This window comes from Puntigrus tetrazona, chromosome 2 (genome assembly GCF_018831695.1).
Source record: "Puntigrus tetrazona isolate hp1 chromosome 2, ASM1883169v1, whole genome shotgun sequence".
Taxonomy (NCBI): Eukaryota; Metazoa; Chordata; class Actinopteri; order Cypriniformes; family Cyprinidae; genus Puntigrus; species Puntigrus tetrazona.
The window spans coordinates 6,308,474-6,326,936 of NC_056700.1; the positions used below are offsets into that span (position 1 = coordinate 6,308,474).

At 40.0% G+C, this 18,463-nt stretch overlaps 1 protein-coding gene across 4 annotated transcripts in view; it reads left to right on the top strand.

Moving 5' to 3' along the window:
• The window catches only part of fgf12a (fibroblast growth factor 12a), an 80,022-nt gene that overhangs the window by 50,923 nt on the left and 10,636 nt on the right, over window positions 1-18,463 (top strand). For all 4 annotated transcript variants that reach the window (XM_043217069.1, XM_043217065.1, XM_043217047.1 and 1 more), the window contains one exon: window positions 10,564-10,667. In XM_043217069.1, the coding sequence (XP_043073004.1) occupies window positions 10,564-10,667 (104 nt within the window). The remainder of the gene's footprint in view (window positions 1-10,563; window positions 10,668-18,463) is intronic.

Sequence of the window (18,463 nt, forward strand, 5' to 3'; positions counted from 1 at the left end):
AAAAGTGTTTAAAACAGTTACAAATTCTTTTGTAGTTTTGATTTCTGCATTTTCTATGTGGATATTAAAATCCCCTGCAATCACAAAACAGTCAAACTCTGAACAAATCATTGATAACAATTCTGTGAACTCTTCAACAAAGGCTGGAGAATATTTTGGAGGCCTGTAAATAATGATAAACAGGATGCGTGGAGCACCTTTCAACACAATCCCTAGATATTCAAATGACAAGTACTGACCAAATGATACTTGTCTGCACTGAAAGACATCTTTGAAGTGAGCAGTAACCCCACCCCCTCTCTTGTCAACTCTGCAAACATTCATATAAGTGAAGTTGGGAGGGGCTGTTTCATTGAGCACTGTTGCACTGCAGCTTTCTTCAAGCCATGTTTCATTTAGAAACATAAAATCCAGATTGTAATTATTAAATCATTGATCACAAATGATTTGTTTTTTTAGTGATCGAACATTTAATAATGCTAGCTTGATGGTAGTACTTTTTGTTTCTATAGCAGTCTGAGTTTGTTGTCTAATGGGCCTCAGATTAGATTTGTCAGCTGTACGGCTTGAGAAGGCCTTAGACTTTCTATCCTGTAATAAGACGGAGATAGTGAGAGACACACTGGGTTCCCGCTTGTTTTCTAAACATCCCTGAAAGTTTTTGCTGTAGTCGCGGGGACCCGAAACACATCACTGAGAGCTGTTATCAGTTGTTTTTGCTTTATCAGCTGCAGATGGAGGAGGGATGGCCTGGCGTTGTCGCAGCGGCCGAAGAGCTCTCGCTGGAGAAGGGCGAGCTGGGCCCAGCGGCCTTGGAGGTGGTGGTGCCCGCCGTTTTGTAGTTGATAACTGGGGGCTCGCAGCAAAGGAATGGGAGAGTCTGGTTTTAGCGTACACCAATTCCTCCATTTTTTGTGAGAAGCTGAGAAGTGGCGATGCTGGAGAGAGGGATAATGTCTCTGGTAAACAGAGCATTGGTGTTTCCGGTGGCAGAATTATGCTGTCCTGGCTTCCCTGGCTGATTACCAGAGAGTCGTCCTTCGGCTCTGAGTCCTGAAGCCGTTGTTGTGCGTCACATTGTGTCTGTGATGGGCTCTGCGGGCGGGGCTCAACCGTGATAGTGTCCACAAACAGTGCTTGTTGTGGCTCTGTGGTGTTTTCAGTGTCCTTGTGGGATGTGTCGACCAGATGATGACTCTGAGGCTGATATGTCGTCATCCATACTTTGTCCAGGTGTGTGTGTGCCATTCATGTTGAGTGGACTGGCACACTCTGCTGATGGATGACGGAGTGAAAAATAGATGTTGTCCTTTAACACTCTCGCACCAAGTTTGTTTGGGTGAAGGCCATCCAGTTTAAACAGTTGTCTGTGTCCCCAGAACAGATTAAAGTTGTCGATGAAGTTGACTCCTTTTTGACTGCAGGTTCTTTGTAGCCAAGTATTCAGTCCAAGCAACCGTGAAAACATGTTTGTTCCCCTTGCTGGGAGTGGTCCACTGATGAACGACTGGACTTCAACTCTTTGAAGTGTTTCGATAAGTTCACTGAATAAGTTCAACTCCTCTTCAGGAGTTCTGACTGCTCCTTACAAATGTCATTCTTCATTTGTAGAAGAATGAGGTATAGGGGCGGTACTCTCACAAAGGTCAGGTCAGGTCAACCAGGAAAACTACATCCCTGTGCCTTTTTCTCCAGGAAACTCACTTCAGCTGGCAGAAATTATGATGCGGGGAACAAGGAACTACTGTCCATGAAAGTGGCTATTGAGGAATAGAGACACTGGCTAGAGGGAGGCGTGCATACCTTCCAAGTGATCACAGATCATAAAAATGTAGAATATATCAAGAGCGTCAAATGTTTAAACCCACAACAAGCCTGATGGTCATTGTTCTTCACTTGGTTCCAGTTCACAGTCACTTATAGCTTATAGCTTATAGTGATTATAGCTTAATCACTTATAACAACGGTAAAGCGGATGCATTTTCCAAACGTTATGATAGTCATAGTCAACCTATCGACAATGAACCCATTCTACCATCATCAATTATCATTGAACCAGTATCTTGGGACATTATGGAAGAATTGCAATGAGCTCAACAGCATGAACCATCACCCCCACAATGTCCACCAACAAGCAATATGTGCAAAATCATGCAATGGGTACACACATCCCTCAGTGCCCTGCAACCAGGTATATCTCACACCACACAGCTGATCAGAAATTCCTTCTGGTGGCCTGAAATGAACAAACAGATCATGTCATATGTCAAATCATGCCAGGTGACTGAACCAGGAAATTGGACGTTATTTACGGTCTTATTGTAGTACAGAACAACATCACTGGTCTGAATTCCTGCTCTGGGCTGAGTACGCCCAGAATTCATTCACCCACTCATCTACAGGTCTGCGTCCTGAGGTACCAACCTCCCATGTTCCCGTGGTCTGGTGAACCCTCCTCAGTACCTGAGAGTGAGAGGGTGTGGCACAGCGCACAAGTCCATCTCCAGTGGGCCATAAGGACTCAGGAAATCCAGGCCAATAGATGACGTCATCCACACCCTCTTTATCAACCTGATCAACGGGTCTGGCTCTCCACGAGAGACATAAATTTGTAGCTACCAAGCAGAAAGCTTAGCCACAGGTACGTTGGCCCTTTTAAAATTAGGATAGAGCTGCCTGCTAATGATCATATCTCATCCTCTTTCCATATCTCCCTCTTGAAACCAGTCCACCTGAACGCTGACGCCGGCCATGAGGCCCCAGAACCACCACCACCTCTCGATATTGACGGGGCTCCCACTTATCAGGTGAAGGAATTGGCGCTGAAGAGGGGGGCAGCTCCAATATTTGGTGGACTGGGAGGGTTATGGACTTGAGGAGAGATCATGGGTAGCTGCCCGAGACATTCTGGATCCAAGCCTGATCGAGGAATTTCATAGAGCCAGACCCAACCGACCAGCACCACAACCACGAGGACATTCATGCTGAGCTTCAGGAGTCGCTCCTAGAGGGGGCGACTCCTGAAGCCACCCCTCCTGAAGCCACCTCTCTGCTTCTTCATGGGCCATTTCCTGTTTGAAGGCCTTATAACCAGAGGAATGAAATGAATGTTTAGAGAAAGAGCCACCAAGTTCCAAGATAAAATGAAAAAACAGAATCTGAAGACATTCTTAAGCATCAAAACAAATGTTAGAGTAAAGCAAACACAGAAGAAAGAGATGGTCTTGAAAGCTGACAGAAATCTCTTTGGGCATATGATCTTTGCTTCGCAAAGTAGAGAACTTCACATTAAAGATGTGCTGGCTTATCTACGTGATACTGGAGGGAGTTTTAGGTGGACTGCCACTGCACTATGGACCGTGGTGAGAAGAAATGTGCCAGTGAATTTGGGAGCAAGTTTATTACATACGGAGTGGAGCGGAATGTTCTTGGATGAAAGCCACAGTCTCTCAGGCTCTTTTCCAGGTGCGACGGCATCTCTGGAGAAATGTGTAGGAAGAGGAGACCACGACTTTGGATTCCAGACTAGGAAAGACAAGTGGCTGATCAACTGCTGTCTGCTTAGAAGATGGTAATTTGGGTATAGGGGATAAAATGAGCTGCTTTCAAAAACCAGTCCACTACAGTCAAAACTGCCATATTGCCCAGGGAGGACAGGAGGTGCAGTGACGAAATCGAGCACAATGTGGGACCAGGGTCGCGACAGATCGTATGATTGAAAATATGAGACAGCACAAACAAATTCTCAGGAAACAGAGCAAGAAACAACAGGACAGGAGCACAAGGTAAATCCAAGGATCTGAAAATGAGAGGTAGTGTTACAGCAATCAATTGAAGGACATTGCTCTGGAATACAATGTAGTGCAGTAGAGAAAGGTGTTAAAACAGTAAAACAGCCTTGATAATATTCATTGTAGACCAGTGGAAACTAGCAGAGAACTGAAGGAAGCTTCAGAACAAGCAGCTATTTGCAACCTGTGGAGAGATGCTATTGTCTGACAAATAAAGACCGGAATGGTGTTGAACAGCTGAAATCAGTAACATTTTATATAAACTACACACTATGAATCATTAGTAAATACTCAGTTCATGCTTTATAAACCATTATATATATATATAATGTTCAGTAATTGTATTTTCATACATTGTTAATGATCAATTTATAATTATTATCTTATAATTATTATTATCTTATTTACAAACCAGTTATTTAGGAGTTGTATAATAAGAACATTTAGAAAGTCTAAATAAATGATTAATACATTATTTAAATGTACATTAATAAATTGTATTATTTAGAAACATGATTATAGTTGCTTACTGTATTAAAATGCTTTATTAACACATGTTCCTACTGTAATTCATGATTAAGTCAGGTAGCTATAAAACATTTAGTAGTTGGAAGCCGTCTGTTTTTGTGAGCTTATCTAAAGTGAGGACTATTTATACTTTGTAAATCATTTACAATGGAGATGTAAAGGCTCATTTATATTCCAAACAGAAGTTAAACAAACACAACACAGAGGGATACAAAACACAGAAATAATATGCAAAAAATTACACTGTGCAACTGTTCCCTTGATAAATAAAGCTCTCCAGTTTCATAGAAAAATAAATGTCTAGTGTACAGTAAAAAAAAAATTACATCTTGAAATGAATAGCAAAAACAAGGCATTTATAGCTGTATTTATAAACAAAAAATTTATGTTGGGACAACATGTTGTTAACAATGCTTACTTAATAATTCATAGTGTATAGTTATTATAAAGTGTTGCCCTGAAATCTTTCCATGAGGAGGTGGATACACATATGTATCCTACATGCAAATCATTTTAGCCAGAATGGCTATCAAACCACAGTTATTATGAGTTACAGACGTCATGATTCTTTGTCTTGGATGCTGTAAGAAGATAAACTGCCCCCCTTATCAGAAATCTGGCACTCAGAATCAAACAACATCAGCAACTTTGCTCAGCTTCTTGGAGATGACCTATGTGATGCTTGTATAGGGATACATGCCTTTACAGGTTGTGATAGCACAAGTGCTTTTGCAGAACAAGGAAGGCTTACCGCTCTCAAAAGAAACAAGATATTCCAAGAGTCCTTCAAATCCGTGGTAACATCCTGGGATGTATCAAAGGAATTTTACAGCAACATGGAATAATTTTTCAGCAGGATGAGGGGATAGACTGGATGAGGGGATCCCCAGCACCAATGGCTGTTCTGGAGCTTATGGCCTGCAAGTGTTCATTGACCTGCAAGCTTCCAAAGTTTTCTTGTCTTGCCAACAAATTAAAGTGCACAGAAATGTGCAAGCTACAATCCTGCAGCAATCAGAGAGAGGAGGAGGTGAAGGATACAGGCTAGAGACTAGTTGAATATGATGATGATGATGAATAAGCAGAAACAGTCTGCAAAGACCAAAAAAGTTCATTAACAATGTAGAATTGTTTTTCTTTGTATGACATGTTCTGATCAAATAAAGTTACAAGATGTTTTCATTCTTTAGCTCAACGGTTAGTGTCATTGAAGGCTGATTTCTGTGACAAAGCACCCACTAACAAAAGGTTATCATGCTGTAATATCATCTAGAGATATAGTCTTAAAAAAAATCTAACTAGAATTTGCCACCTTGGGTAGTACCCAAGTGATAAATGCTGCCTGGGCCCATGGACTATATTATCTACCCATAAATTAAAAATAACATTCATGCGTTTAATGCGTTATTTTGACATTACTTTACTTGAGGGGGCCCAATAATATTTTTTAAGTCTGTTTTTGACATTATGTCAAATATCTCTTGGCAGTAGTTTTGCTTCAATTTTACTGAATATCTACATAACTACATAACTTTGTCACTTATGAATAATGTTATGGGATGTTGTGAATTTTATGTATTTAAATTTTTTGAGATGTGCTCCATCCAGGGAGGTCAATTATTGTACACATAATATGTATTATTCGTTTGGGGCTGACAATTACATTCATTAATTCAGTTAAATGAAGAAATTTAATAGTATCAATATTTTAATGTCTGGCAATGTATCTCAAAACCCAGTATGTCGCACTGCTTCAAACTGTACTGCCCTCAGTCTAATTGAGAACATATACCAGATGGAAGCTGAAACTGAAGGGTCAAAGTTGCATAATGTCAATACACAACTCTAACAGGGGTGGTAACCAAAGAACATCTTCAGGTATCATTAATACTCTTCGTCTCAATAGCTAAATAATATGACCTATTACCTTTAAATCATTCTGTATCTAAGACCATTCAGCTCACTTTAGCTAGTTGTAATAAACCCTATTCAGCTCCTAGCTGTGTTTTACAGTATATAATACATTCATTGACCTATCTGAATTATAAGAAACTAATTTAAATGGCCGATTTTAGTTTGAACTGGAGTTACTGTGAATTTTACTGTGATATCTGTAACGTCTTTCACTTCCCCCTTGTATATTGACAGACTCTATTAAAATGATGAGAAAATGCTTGAAATTTTTTACAGTCATTTTTACAGTGATTTTATCACATTCTAAATCAGAAACCATATTGTTTCTCATTGGAGAACCTCTCCAATGAGAAACAATATGGTTTCTGATTTAGAATTTCTTGAAGCTGAATGTTATTTATGAGCTGCAGGTGTGACCGATCTCTGGTGATGAGTGCAGACAGGTGCACTGCGTTGGTTGCCAGGGCGACGCTGATCCACTCTCTGGACGCTCCTCACAATATACACACACATATACATATACACATACACACACACTCACTCACACACATATATATAGTCCCAATGGTGATTTCAGTGCTCTATGGTGCTTGCTTGCTCGCTTGATTGCTTGTGCTCTCTCTCTCTCTCTTTCTCTGGTGCAGTGGGTCCATGCTGTGCTCCATGGGAAGGGGCCGATCGGTCACACACTGCTGTCTGAAGGAGGACAAGAGAAATCACATTAGATTGTAATCTAATGGAGTCAGTGCTCGACTTCTGGTGTGTCTGGCCTTATATAGTGAGGCTAGGATGAGTTGCAGGTGTGACCGATCAGTGATCACTGTGATGGGCGCTGTCAGGTGCTCCTCATCCGTTTCCAGTGTGACACTGATTGTCTGCATTACAGTTGGTTGTAGATTTTAAATGTTACAAAAACAAAAAAATGTATACCTTCAAGAAAGTCAAATTAAATTAGTTTATAGTCTCTGTGTGCCTTTTGTCGGAACTGAGCTTGCTAAAACCTCTTTTAAATATGCTGCTGAGACCTCAGATTAGGGACCTCAGATTAGAATCTTCTCCAAAAAGATGAAGCTACAAACCTTGGTTTCTTATAATCATTTTAAGTAATTATTATGTAACCTTGATAGTAACCAAACGAGTTTTGGTCTTGGTACATGTTGGTCTTGTAATAATTGCCGTAACAACGATGTTTAATTGTGCGTACAAACTCGGCTACCTATCTGAGCCAGGACACTCCTGGAAAAGAGATTTAAATCTCAGTCCTTTCCTTGTTAAATAAAGGTGAAAGAGACTCTGGAAGATCAGAGGAAACGTGAAGAGACTCTGGAAGAGTATGGAGGAGTATATTAAGGAGCCCCTAGAACAAGTATATATTTGTTCTTAATTGTATGTTCTTAGTGGCTAAGAAGGATAGAGGATTACGACCCTGCATAGTCTATCATTCACTAAATATTTTTGGCATTTTTAGCCTTTATTGTGACAGGACAGATCAGAATTGACAGGAATCAAAGTGGGAGAGAGAGAGGGGAAGGAATCAGGAAAGATCTTCAAGTCTAGATTCAATCAGATGCTGCCTGCCCTGAACATAGTCTTTATATTGGATTATTCTTTTGCTTCTTCCTTGGATTATAATGTATAAGGTTATCGATTCTGCCTGTTTGTGAGTAAAGCCTTGTATTTAGATCCTCAACTCTGTTGTCACAACTCCAACGTTACTAGTAGTAGGTTGGTGGCAATATTTGGTAACTATTTACAATAAAAAAAATGTTATTAAATAACATTTTGACATTGATGAGTACTTCTGAAAAGCTGCTCTGAACTAGATGCAGCTAATTCATTTGGAATTGTTTTACTCAATTGGACCACATGGCCAATTCATTGGGACCGATGGAGGAATATAGCCCATGTACATTTATTATAACTCATTCTTTATACATTTACGCAACCTTAATAGAGTAGGGGGACCATGATGTCATTATTGTGTATAAATACAGATTTTTTATGTAAGAAAATACATATACTCTGCCCCAGATAAGCAGAGGAAGATGGATGGAAGGAGAAAATACTATTATTGAAGGGTGACTTTTGACCTCTCTTCCAATTGGTTGCTTGTACGGGTTAGAAAAGGGTGGGGTGAAAAGAGATGTGATGTGATCAGACGTGTTTTTTTAGTTAATCAGTGAAATAAAAGTGCCTCAATTCAAAAAGAACATTGTTATTGTTTGGCATTTCTGGCAAATACATAACAGTCACTCAAGGTAACATGGTTATATTCATAACCTGGAGGCGTTACTTTTCAGGAACTTTGAGCTGTGTCACAAGCTTTGGGAACAAGATACCAAAGCTGCTGAAATTACAAATACCTGACCTGTATGTCTGAGAGGACTGAGAAACCTGGGGTCCTACTCAATATAGGCTATAGAACTGGACAAAGCTAGAGGGAGTGAACCAACCCACAGTGTTGCAGATGTCCAACATTAGGACACCTGCAAAGAGGCCGCTGTACCCCTAGTGGAGTGAGACTTGACCCTAATTGACCAGAGGACTCATAATTGTGATTATGTAACCTTGTTGTAATTGTGATTGTCTCAACAAGCAGCTAAAAGTCTGCTTAGAAGCAGGGCATCCATCCCAGTGCACACAAGCAATTGGTCCGATTTTCTCCATAGGGTAGCTCTACAGACTCGTGAGTCCCAGAAGGGAGGAGAATTAAATGCAGGAGTTCGATGGGCCGTGGTGCAGTGGTGGAGTCATTAGGACTGTAACCTGCTCAAGGGTAGAGGGAAGCTTTCATCATACCAGGCGCAATGTCCAAAAATAAAGGGACCACCCAAAGGGATTTCTATGTAAAATCTAAAGAAAGATCTTATAATATTAGATTATAATTTATAATCCAATGAAAATGATAGAGGATTATTTCCCCAACATGGTTATGTGTTGAAGAAACTGCAGTACTTCATCATTACAAAGGCAAACTGTTATAATATTTTAGTTTGTCCAGTCCAATTAAGCATGATTTTGTTCCCTATTAGGTTTTAATGCATTTAAATATATACTATATATTTTTCAAACAATTCTATGTAGTTTAGCGTTCAGGAAAAAGACTTTGAATAGTGTATTTTTGTTTGAGTTGCAAACTATTCATCTTACCTCTTGGCATTACTTGTTGGACCACTTTTGTAGAAGTCATATGCTATACAGTTTGGTCCATATATATTAATAATTTGACACAGTTTTCATAATTTTGGCTCCATATGCCACAAGAATAGAAGCAAAATAAAGGTGAAATTGCATATAAACAATTTAAACAATAAGGGCCTGAGCAAAAATATAGCATAAAATGCTTGAGATATACAACCATTTTTATACTCAGACCTCCATTTTAAGTATAATTGGACAAATAAATATAATCATAAATAAAATTTCATTTAGTAATGTCTTGTTGGAAATCTTTTGCAGAAGATTTTAGTATATTCAAATTTTTACCTTTTTTAACTTCTTACAAATCATACATTTGTACTATGAAGTGCGATCCAACAAACTTTGCAGGATGTGGTCGAGTGGAGGTAGAGAGTATATCTATGTACACTTCAGAATTCATCCAGCTGCTTCTGTCCTCTTCTGTCATAGCATAAATAAGCACCAGTGCACAAAATTGATTTGTTTTGATTTTAAAGTTTTGCAATTGTCTTTTTCGTTTGCATGGATAGCTCCTTTGACTGCATGATGTGGGTTCACAACAACAGCTTCCAAATGTAAATGGAACACTTAGAATCAACTCCAGAAAAAATATGAAGAAATAATGAAGGAATGATCTGCACCTGTGAAAGAAACAGCTTTTCAATAAATTGGCAAATTACTTATGGTCCTTTGAAAAAGGGGCAGACACATTAAAGAGCTTTATTTCCTTAAACATTGATAGTACCCTCAAATGAAACCTCAGAGTATGCACATTAAGTCCATATTCATTATATAACTGTAACTTAAATATATTTCGGTAACAGCTAAAATAATAAAAATTGTGCCTGTAACCAAATATATAGGAACCTAACTGTATGTTGTAAAAATATTAACATCGATGTATTAATGGATATATATTATTATAGATTATTATAGATATTACCTATATTCTCCTTGATTAGATCGCAGTCTAGGCAAAAGGTTTACCTGTTTACCTTCATCATAAATCAGTAACCCAATTAACACCTTTTATAGATCACTAGTTTCTATCAGATATGCTAGATTAGCTAATAGTTTATCACTTTTCCCAGTGTGGTTCAAGCAGTGCCAAACCTATTGTTTTGTAATGTTTACTCTTTGTTTTGTCTAGCTCTTTTCAATCTCATCCCCGTTGGCTTAAGGGTGGTGGCCATTCAGGGAGTCAAAGCAGGTTTCTACATCGGCATGAATGCAGAGGGATTCCTCTACAGCTCAGTAAGATTCTCCTTTCTTATATATGTATGTGTATATGTTGCATAATGTTGTTTTCTTGGAAGTCATTTATTTTGTGAGCTCAGCCTCATTTGCATAAAAAAACTGAAAAACATTGCATTCCTGCAGAAAATCTTGCCTTTATCATTTTGATTCAGTGGTTAAAGTTTTGCAATGTAAAATCTAGAAAAATCACTTCTTATAGTATGGGTTCTAAGGCATGTAGACTTAGCTATGCTAAGAGACGTATGTTCTTACCATCACCCGGACGTTGAAACAGGTTTGTGGAAGTGTTGGAGTGAGTTGCGGACTTTTTAACAGCTGGTTAGTCTAAAAGGAAAGTAATAATTTATTTGGCAACACTTTACAATACAGTGGCACCATTATGCATTAATACATAATGCACAGATACTAAACATACATAAATTCATTAATTAATAAATAGCTATTAAATGCATCATATTGTATTTATTCCCTATAACATATTTTTTTTTGTGCTCCTATTATGCCATTTTTAAGGTTTCTAATATTGTTTTGGGAGTCTCCTACAATAGGTTTACATACATGCAAGGTGAAATAATGTTTTTGTTTTCTCAAAATATTAAATATGTTTAACATCATTTTCTAGTGATTCTCAAATTATTAATTTAATGTCAAATGGTAGTGCAACAGTGCAATGGCGGTTTCCTGTGGGGAAAACATGATTCCTATATTGAATTCTTATGTTGGTATAACATCTACAGGCTGTAAACTAAAGTTTATCCCCTGTAACCTTCTTGTTACGTGTAATTACAGTGTAAGTATAAAATTAAACTATTTTAGTTATGCTACAATATATATGCTATAGGTTAATATGAATTATCTTTTATCAACTATATAACTACAGATATTTTAGTTTTTATATTATATTTTTAAGCTTTAAGATATTAAGTTTTAAATGACTTACTACTTTAAGGGAAACTGCCTGAAAACTGCATTTGAAAAAGAAATCTTGATAGCACCATATTGAGCAACTATAGACCAATATCATATAGGCAAGTAATTTTCACCTTTTTATCAGCTAGTTGTTTTTACCGTTTTATCAGCTGAGCAACTGCTCAAACTCAAATGGATACCCTGATCACTTTTAATCTGGTTACCAACCACGCCATACCACTCATTAAGCTAATAAATTATATTCGCTTTGGTTCTGATTCTGGCAAAATGTCAGTACTTGTACTTCTAGAGCTTAGTTCTGCATTTGACACTGTTAATCTTAACAAACTTCTAGATAGACTGGAAGACTGGGTCTTGCTTTTTAGGATAACATTCAAATGGTACATGTCATATTTAGAGGTTACTATGTGAGTATAAAGTAGGTAGGGACAGACTGGCCATCGGTAGCACCAGAAGAATTCCTGCTGGCCTGGCAGCCAATATGGCCTACTAACCTACATTTTTTAATTGTTGCTTTTGTTGCGACAAATCACAAATCAGTTAGTCTTGACTTGCAAAGCAATTCGCCTCACCCACACTCTGCACATCAGTCGAAAGGATGCAAGACTCAAGAATGGAGTGAAACTGTTCAATTTGAGGAGAGAGGACAAACTGTCCTGTTCAGGACTTCAAGTGCAGGTCAGTTTCATCTGTAAATAGATTATTGTAGTTTTGTCTGTGTTTAGTTAAACATAAGACTGCTAGCAAATGTTAGCAGTAGTGAATTAATTCCTGCAAAATTAGCAAAAGAATATAAGTATTGTAAAGAGTAGGAATTTATCAGATAAATATTTACAGAAAATGTGTACAAATATTCTACAGCCTCACTGACTGTAACAGAAGCAGACTCACACAGGAGGTAGGTAAAATGACAAATAATGTTTATTTGCACAGATCTTTAACTGGAATCACAGTGATACTGAGCACAGTCTATATTTTATACAGGAGCCAGGAGTACGGAGAAGACTAAGGAGATCCTTTAGACACACAACATAACCACTAGAGACACTAGAGACAACTGTGACTGAAGGAGAGACACAAGAGGTAAGTAGCGAGATAAGTAATCCAGTAATACTTTGTAGGAGTGAGGAGAGGAGGAGAGAGTCCACTTCATGACTGAAATGTGGTGTGTGCTTTTGTAGTGCTCCTGATGACTGTGTTGATGAGGTGCAGGTGTGGCTAGTTAGCACTCAGGTGATAGGGATCACTGTGATTGGGTGTGGCAGAACCTGGCGGAACCGTGACATTACCCTCCCTCCACGACCCGCACCTAAGCATTTCTTGGTGCTGGGTGATCTGGATGCGTGGAGTGGAATTCGTTCAACAGAGTGTGGTCATCAAGCATGTCATCTTGAGGAACCCAGGATCTTTCCTCAGGACCATAACCTTCCCAGTCCAAGGTACTCCAAACTGCCACTGCAATATTGAGAATCCAATATCTCCTTGACCCTATATATGGAGCCGTTTATAGTAATGGAGAAGGGGGTTCTTCAGCTGGGCCAGGTGTGAAACGTGGAATGTGGGTTGAATGCAGTATTGAGTTTGTAGGAAGTTTGTAGGTTACCGGGTTTCCCTGTTCCAGGATGAGCAAGGGGCCAACAAACCTGGGACTTAATTTCCTGCAGGGCAGGCGCAGGTGCATGTCCCGTGTGGAGAGCCATACCTTCTGTTGGAGATGATGGTGAGCCTCGTCCCAGACACTCTCACTTTCCCGTAACCAGTAGTCGACCACCGGAACATCTGATGGCTTACCGGACCACAGGAACGGGAGAGGCTTGAAACCGAATACGCATTGGAAGGGAGTGAGACCAGTCGTAGCTTGTCGAAGGTAATTCTGGGCTTAGTCGGCCCAGCCTAAGAACTGGTTTCAGGAGTTCTGGTGATCATGGCAGAATGTACAGAGGAATAGCCCCGCTTCCTGGATTTTCCTTTCCGTCTGTCCATTTGTTTGGGGATGATACCCCGAGGAGAGGCTGATGATGATGCTGTAGCTTTCTCGGCTTTTAGGAAAAACTGATAGTCATGTAGCCTCTTTAGAACCTCAGCAACATGCCTCTGGTGCTCTGTCAAATTCTTGGAGTAAAATAGGATATCAGCGGTATATATACTATCACAAACTTGTGTAAGAAGTCTCTGAGAACCTCGTACATGAAGTCCTGGAAAACTGAAGGTGCATTTACTAGACTATATGGCATTACAAGTTACTCATAGTGGGTAACAAAAGCTGTCCTTCATTTGTTGCCTTCACAAATTCTAATAAGGTCATATGCACTGCAGAGGTCTAATTTTGTAAAGATGGTGGCACGTCTTAAATGTTCAAGGGCGGCGGGCACGGAACTGTTATTGTATTGTATTGTATAACTGTTATTTTATTGAGTGATCTGTAATCAATGCACAGCTGTAAGCCTCCATCCTTCTTGGCCACAAAGAAAAACTGGAAGCAGCAGGGGAAGTGGAAGGACGGATGTAAGCCTGTTTGAGTGCCTCCTTTATATACTCCTCCATGGTCATACATTCAGGAAGCAAGTGTGCGTAAATCTTCCTGGACTTCCACGAGAGGATGGGATTATGCCTTACCAACCATGGGCTCCCTAAGATGACAGTTGTTGTAGAGTCCTCCAGAACCAGTAAACAGATCTCCTCTGAATGCAATTTGTCCAATCTGCAAATGTAGTCCAGCTTGCTGTCGAACATTCCTTCCGTTTAATGGTTTTCCTGTTACAGATTGGACTTGGTAGATCATGTTAATGTTGGAGGTTGGTAACTTGAGCTGGCAGGGGAGGGTTCCTGCAATGAAGACAAAATGGTGAAGCACGAAATGGTGATCCACCCAAGGAACAAGATAGTCGATTCGGAGAGATCTATGCCATTCTGTGCCATTGTTTGGATACCACAAGTGGACATTGTATTTTTTGCAATTTTTCCAGTGGACTGAGGAATTCCATATACAGACTGAAAAAAGAAAGAAAGTGAATCGTATTGTTCATTTGTGAGCTGTTTTGAGTTTTCATTTATTCATTTATTTATTTTCCTCTTTCCTGTTGTTTTTCCTAATTTCAAATATATATTGCCTTGCAAGAGTTAACTTTTCCTGGTTTTGTCTTTTATATGACACAGTAATTCTGCTCTCCCTAAATGAACCTTGAGTTTTGGTCCATTATCCAGTGATCAAAAACTGTAGTTTGTTAATCTGGGTAAAAAGAGTAACTACCGTAGGCTGTTACATGTGCTTATATAGTGCTCTTGCTGAATGTGCTAATGAGGTGCAGGTGTGGCTAGTTAGAACTCAGGTGAGGGAGAGCACTGTAATTGGGTGGTGGCAGAACCTGGCAGATTCGTAATATTACCCCCTTCTCCACAGCCAAATCCCTCAACGTTGCAGCAGTCTCCCTCTTCCTCTGGGTGCTGGGTGGTCTGGATACGTGGAGTGGAACTTGTGCAGAAGAGTGGCCTTAAGAATGTCATCTTGAGAAACCCAGGACCTTTCCTCAGGACCATAACCTTCCCAGTCCACCAGGTACTCCAAATGGCCATGTTGACAATCGAATATCTCCTTGACCGTGTATATCAAACCGTCCTCTGTGAGCAATGGAGGAGGGGACTCTTCTGCTGGGACAGGTTCTGTGGGGAGAGGAGCAGGTTCAACATATGGTTTCAGGAGTGAAATGTGGAACATGGGGTAAATGTGGTATTGAGTAGGGAGTTGAAGTTTGTATGATACCGGGTTTACCTGTTCCAGAATGGGAAAGGGGCCAACAGAGCTGGGACTTTATTTCCTGCAAGGCAGGCGTATGCCCCGTGTGGAGAGCCATACTTTCTGGCCAGGATGGAAGGTGGGTGTTTCAGTAGTCAACCGGCATGACATCTGACTCTTCACCGGACCACAGGAACAGGGGAGGCTGGAAATAGAGTACTGGGAGAAAGTGAGACCAGTCGCCGTCGTCAAAGGGAGTTCTGGACATACTTGGCCCAGCCTAAGATCTGATTCAAGGAGTTCTGGTACGGAGGAATCGCCTGACCTCCTGGATTTTCCTCTCCGTCTAAGATGGCTTCTACCCTTCTACTGGGAGCTCGGTATTAGGGTGTACAAGGAGAGGTGCATTTAAAATGCTTGTTTCAATGTGGCAAAAGCTTGAGATGCTGCTGGATTCCAGGACAGAGACTTGGGCTTGTTTCAATAAAGATGTTAATGGGCTGGTGATGATGCTGTAGTTGTTAATGAAGCGGTGATAGAAATTTGCAAATCCTAGGAATCTTTGGAGTTCTTTCATGGAAGTGGGCTCTGGCCAGGAGGTGATTGCTTCAACCTTCCCCTCATCCATCTGCATGCATCCGTTGGAGTCAATCACGTATCCCAGCAACTAGATGAAAGTTGCAACCTCTCAGGAACAACTTTGTAGAACCTTCGCGATGTGCCCTAGGTGTTCTGTCGGATCTTTGGAATAAATTAGAATATTGTCAATATATACAATGACAAACGTGTGGAGAAAGTCTCTGAGCACCTCATGCATAAAGTCCTGGAAGACTGATGGTGTGTTGACTAATCCATACAGCCTCACAAGGTACTCATAGTGGTCTTCCACTCATCACCTTCTCAGTCTCTGATCTAGTTATATGCACTGCGGAAGTCTCACTTTGTCAATATGGTAGCTCCTCTTAGATGCTCAAGGTGCTGCAACAGAATGGTGGAATTTAACAGTTATTTTGTTGTGAGATCTGTCCTTCTTGGCCACGAAGAAAAAGCTGGAAGCAGCAGGGGAAGAAGAAGGGCGAATGTAACCTTGTTCAAATGTAACTTGCCTCCTTCACATATTCCTCTATGGCCGTATATGGTCAGGAAGCGAGAGTGGGTAAATTTTCTCATGGGCACTGGCTCACCTGGTATGAGTCAATGGCACAGTCCCATGGCTGGTGTAGTGGTAATTAAGCTGTTCTCTTGGGGCAGAATACTTCACTAAAGGGGGTGTAACATTTTGTTCAATTCACAGACTTTTAATGGAAGTGGAATTAATCTGTAGACTTTGAGGAACAGTTAACAGCAAACAGGGGAAGCATTCTAGATGTTTTTTATCCCACTTAAGGACTTCCCCTGTCTTCCAAGAGAGGAAGAGATTATGCCTTACCAACCACGGGCACCCTAAGATGATGTCTGCTGTAAAGCCCTCCAGAACCAGAAAACAGGTCTCTTCCCGAGTGTAATTATCCAACTGTTTTGCCATTATGGATTGGACTTGGTAGATTGTGTCGGTGGTAGAGGTTTGTAACTTGAGCTGGCGGCAGAGAGTTCCAGCAGCCCCTGGGTCAGCCTTCTCTGCCACTCAGTTGGAGTCATCAGTTCATGAACAAGTTGCATGGGTTCTGGTTGAGGCTCTGGAGGGCTGGTAATCTCTGGCTGATGGAGGGTAGAAGTGCTCGCTAAAACATTGTAAACTGATTGCATATGGGCATGCACTTTTGATAGTTCGCTAAATACTGCAATTGACTAGAGGCAAAGAAGTGCTGATGGTGACCAGTGAGGGAGCGGTGACTGAAGCTGTGGGTGGTGGGTGTAGAGAAACTACAGAGAGAGTTCCTGAAATGGATTGTCGGTGCTCATGCAGTTCTAGCGGTGTTGGTCCAGGCTTCTGTAACAGACGCAGACTCACACAGGAGGTAGGTAAAATGATAATGTTTATTTGCACAGATGAGCATGAAAAGTCAATGGCAGAGGAATTGGAGTATATAGTTCTTTGAAAGTCTTTAACAAGAATCACAGCGATACTGAGCACAATTTTTATCTTTTATCTCGTGGTGTATGCTTATAAAATGCTCTTGATGAATGTGCTGAAGAGGTGCAAGTGTGGCTAGTTAGAACTCAGGTGAGGGAGATCGCTGTGCTTGGGTGGTGGCAGAACCTGGCAGATCCGTGACAAAAATAAGTTGTACAGTTTGAGATATCATTCTAGTATCTGATATTATTCACAGCCCTCAACATAGCCCCTACTGAGTTTGAGTTTGACACCCGCATGTCTAGAGTTAGGCATGACTGAGTGTGTGTGTATATATATATATATATATATATATATATATATATATATAAAATAGTAGTACAGCTTTTTTGGAGTCTCTGCCTGATTCACGTATGAATCATTCTTTTAAACTTAATGAATTTTTTTTAAAGTTAAGTGAATTCATTCAAATATCAGATTCATCTGGTTCACAAAATCACCTACTCAGTGATGCAGATGATTGCCATGTTTAAGGGCAATTATGAGTGAAGAACATCTTATTTTTATCTTTACATTTTTCAAGTCTTTCTCTTAAATTATTAAAGTCATGATCCTAGCCTGTGTTCCCAAGTCTTGTGTGTCATACTCTTATTTTTAAATGTATTTTTCACCCAGTGTTCAGTGCCTTTAGTTTTACCTCTGCTGCAAATGTGTTGAAGGAACTCCTTGTTTTGTTTTTCCTATTGTTGTTGAACTGTTCTTGTTGAATTGATCAATTACTCCCCACCTGTTTGAAGTTCTCCCTAAATGTGTCCTATAGTGTTTATAAGCCCATTCTGTTTAGTCCTTTTATCTGTCCTTAAATTATGTTGAGTGTTACAGACTCCTATTTGACTCCTGTTGAATTATTATTAAATCCAGTATTGTACTTGCAACCCCCGAGCACTATTGGTGCACTGTAGTTACTATGATTTCTCTCTCACTGTAATAGATCAGTCAAGCTAATAGGTTCACTACAGGAGAACAAAAATGAGTAAACCATGTTAATAAAAACAGACAGACCAGGTAAATGACTTAAAGGTGTCTTTTACTTTTTAAGGTTGAATTGATGAAAAT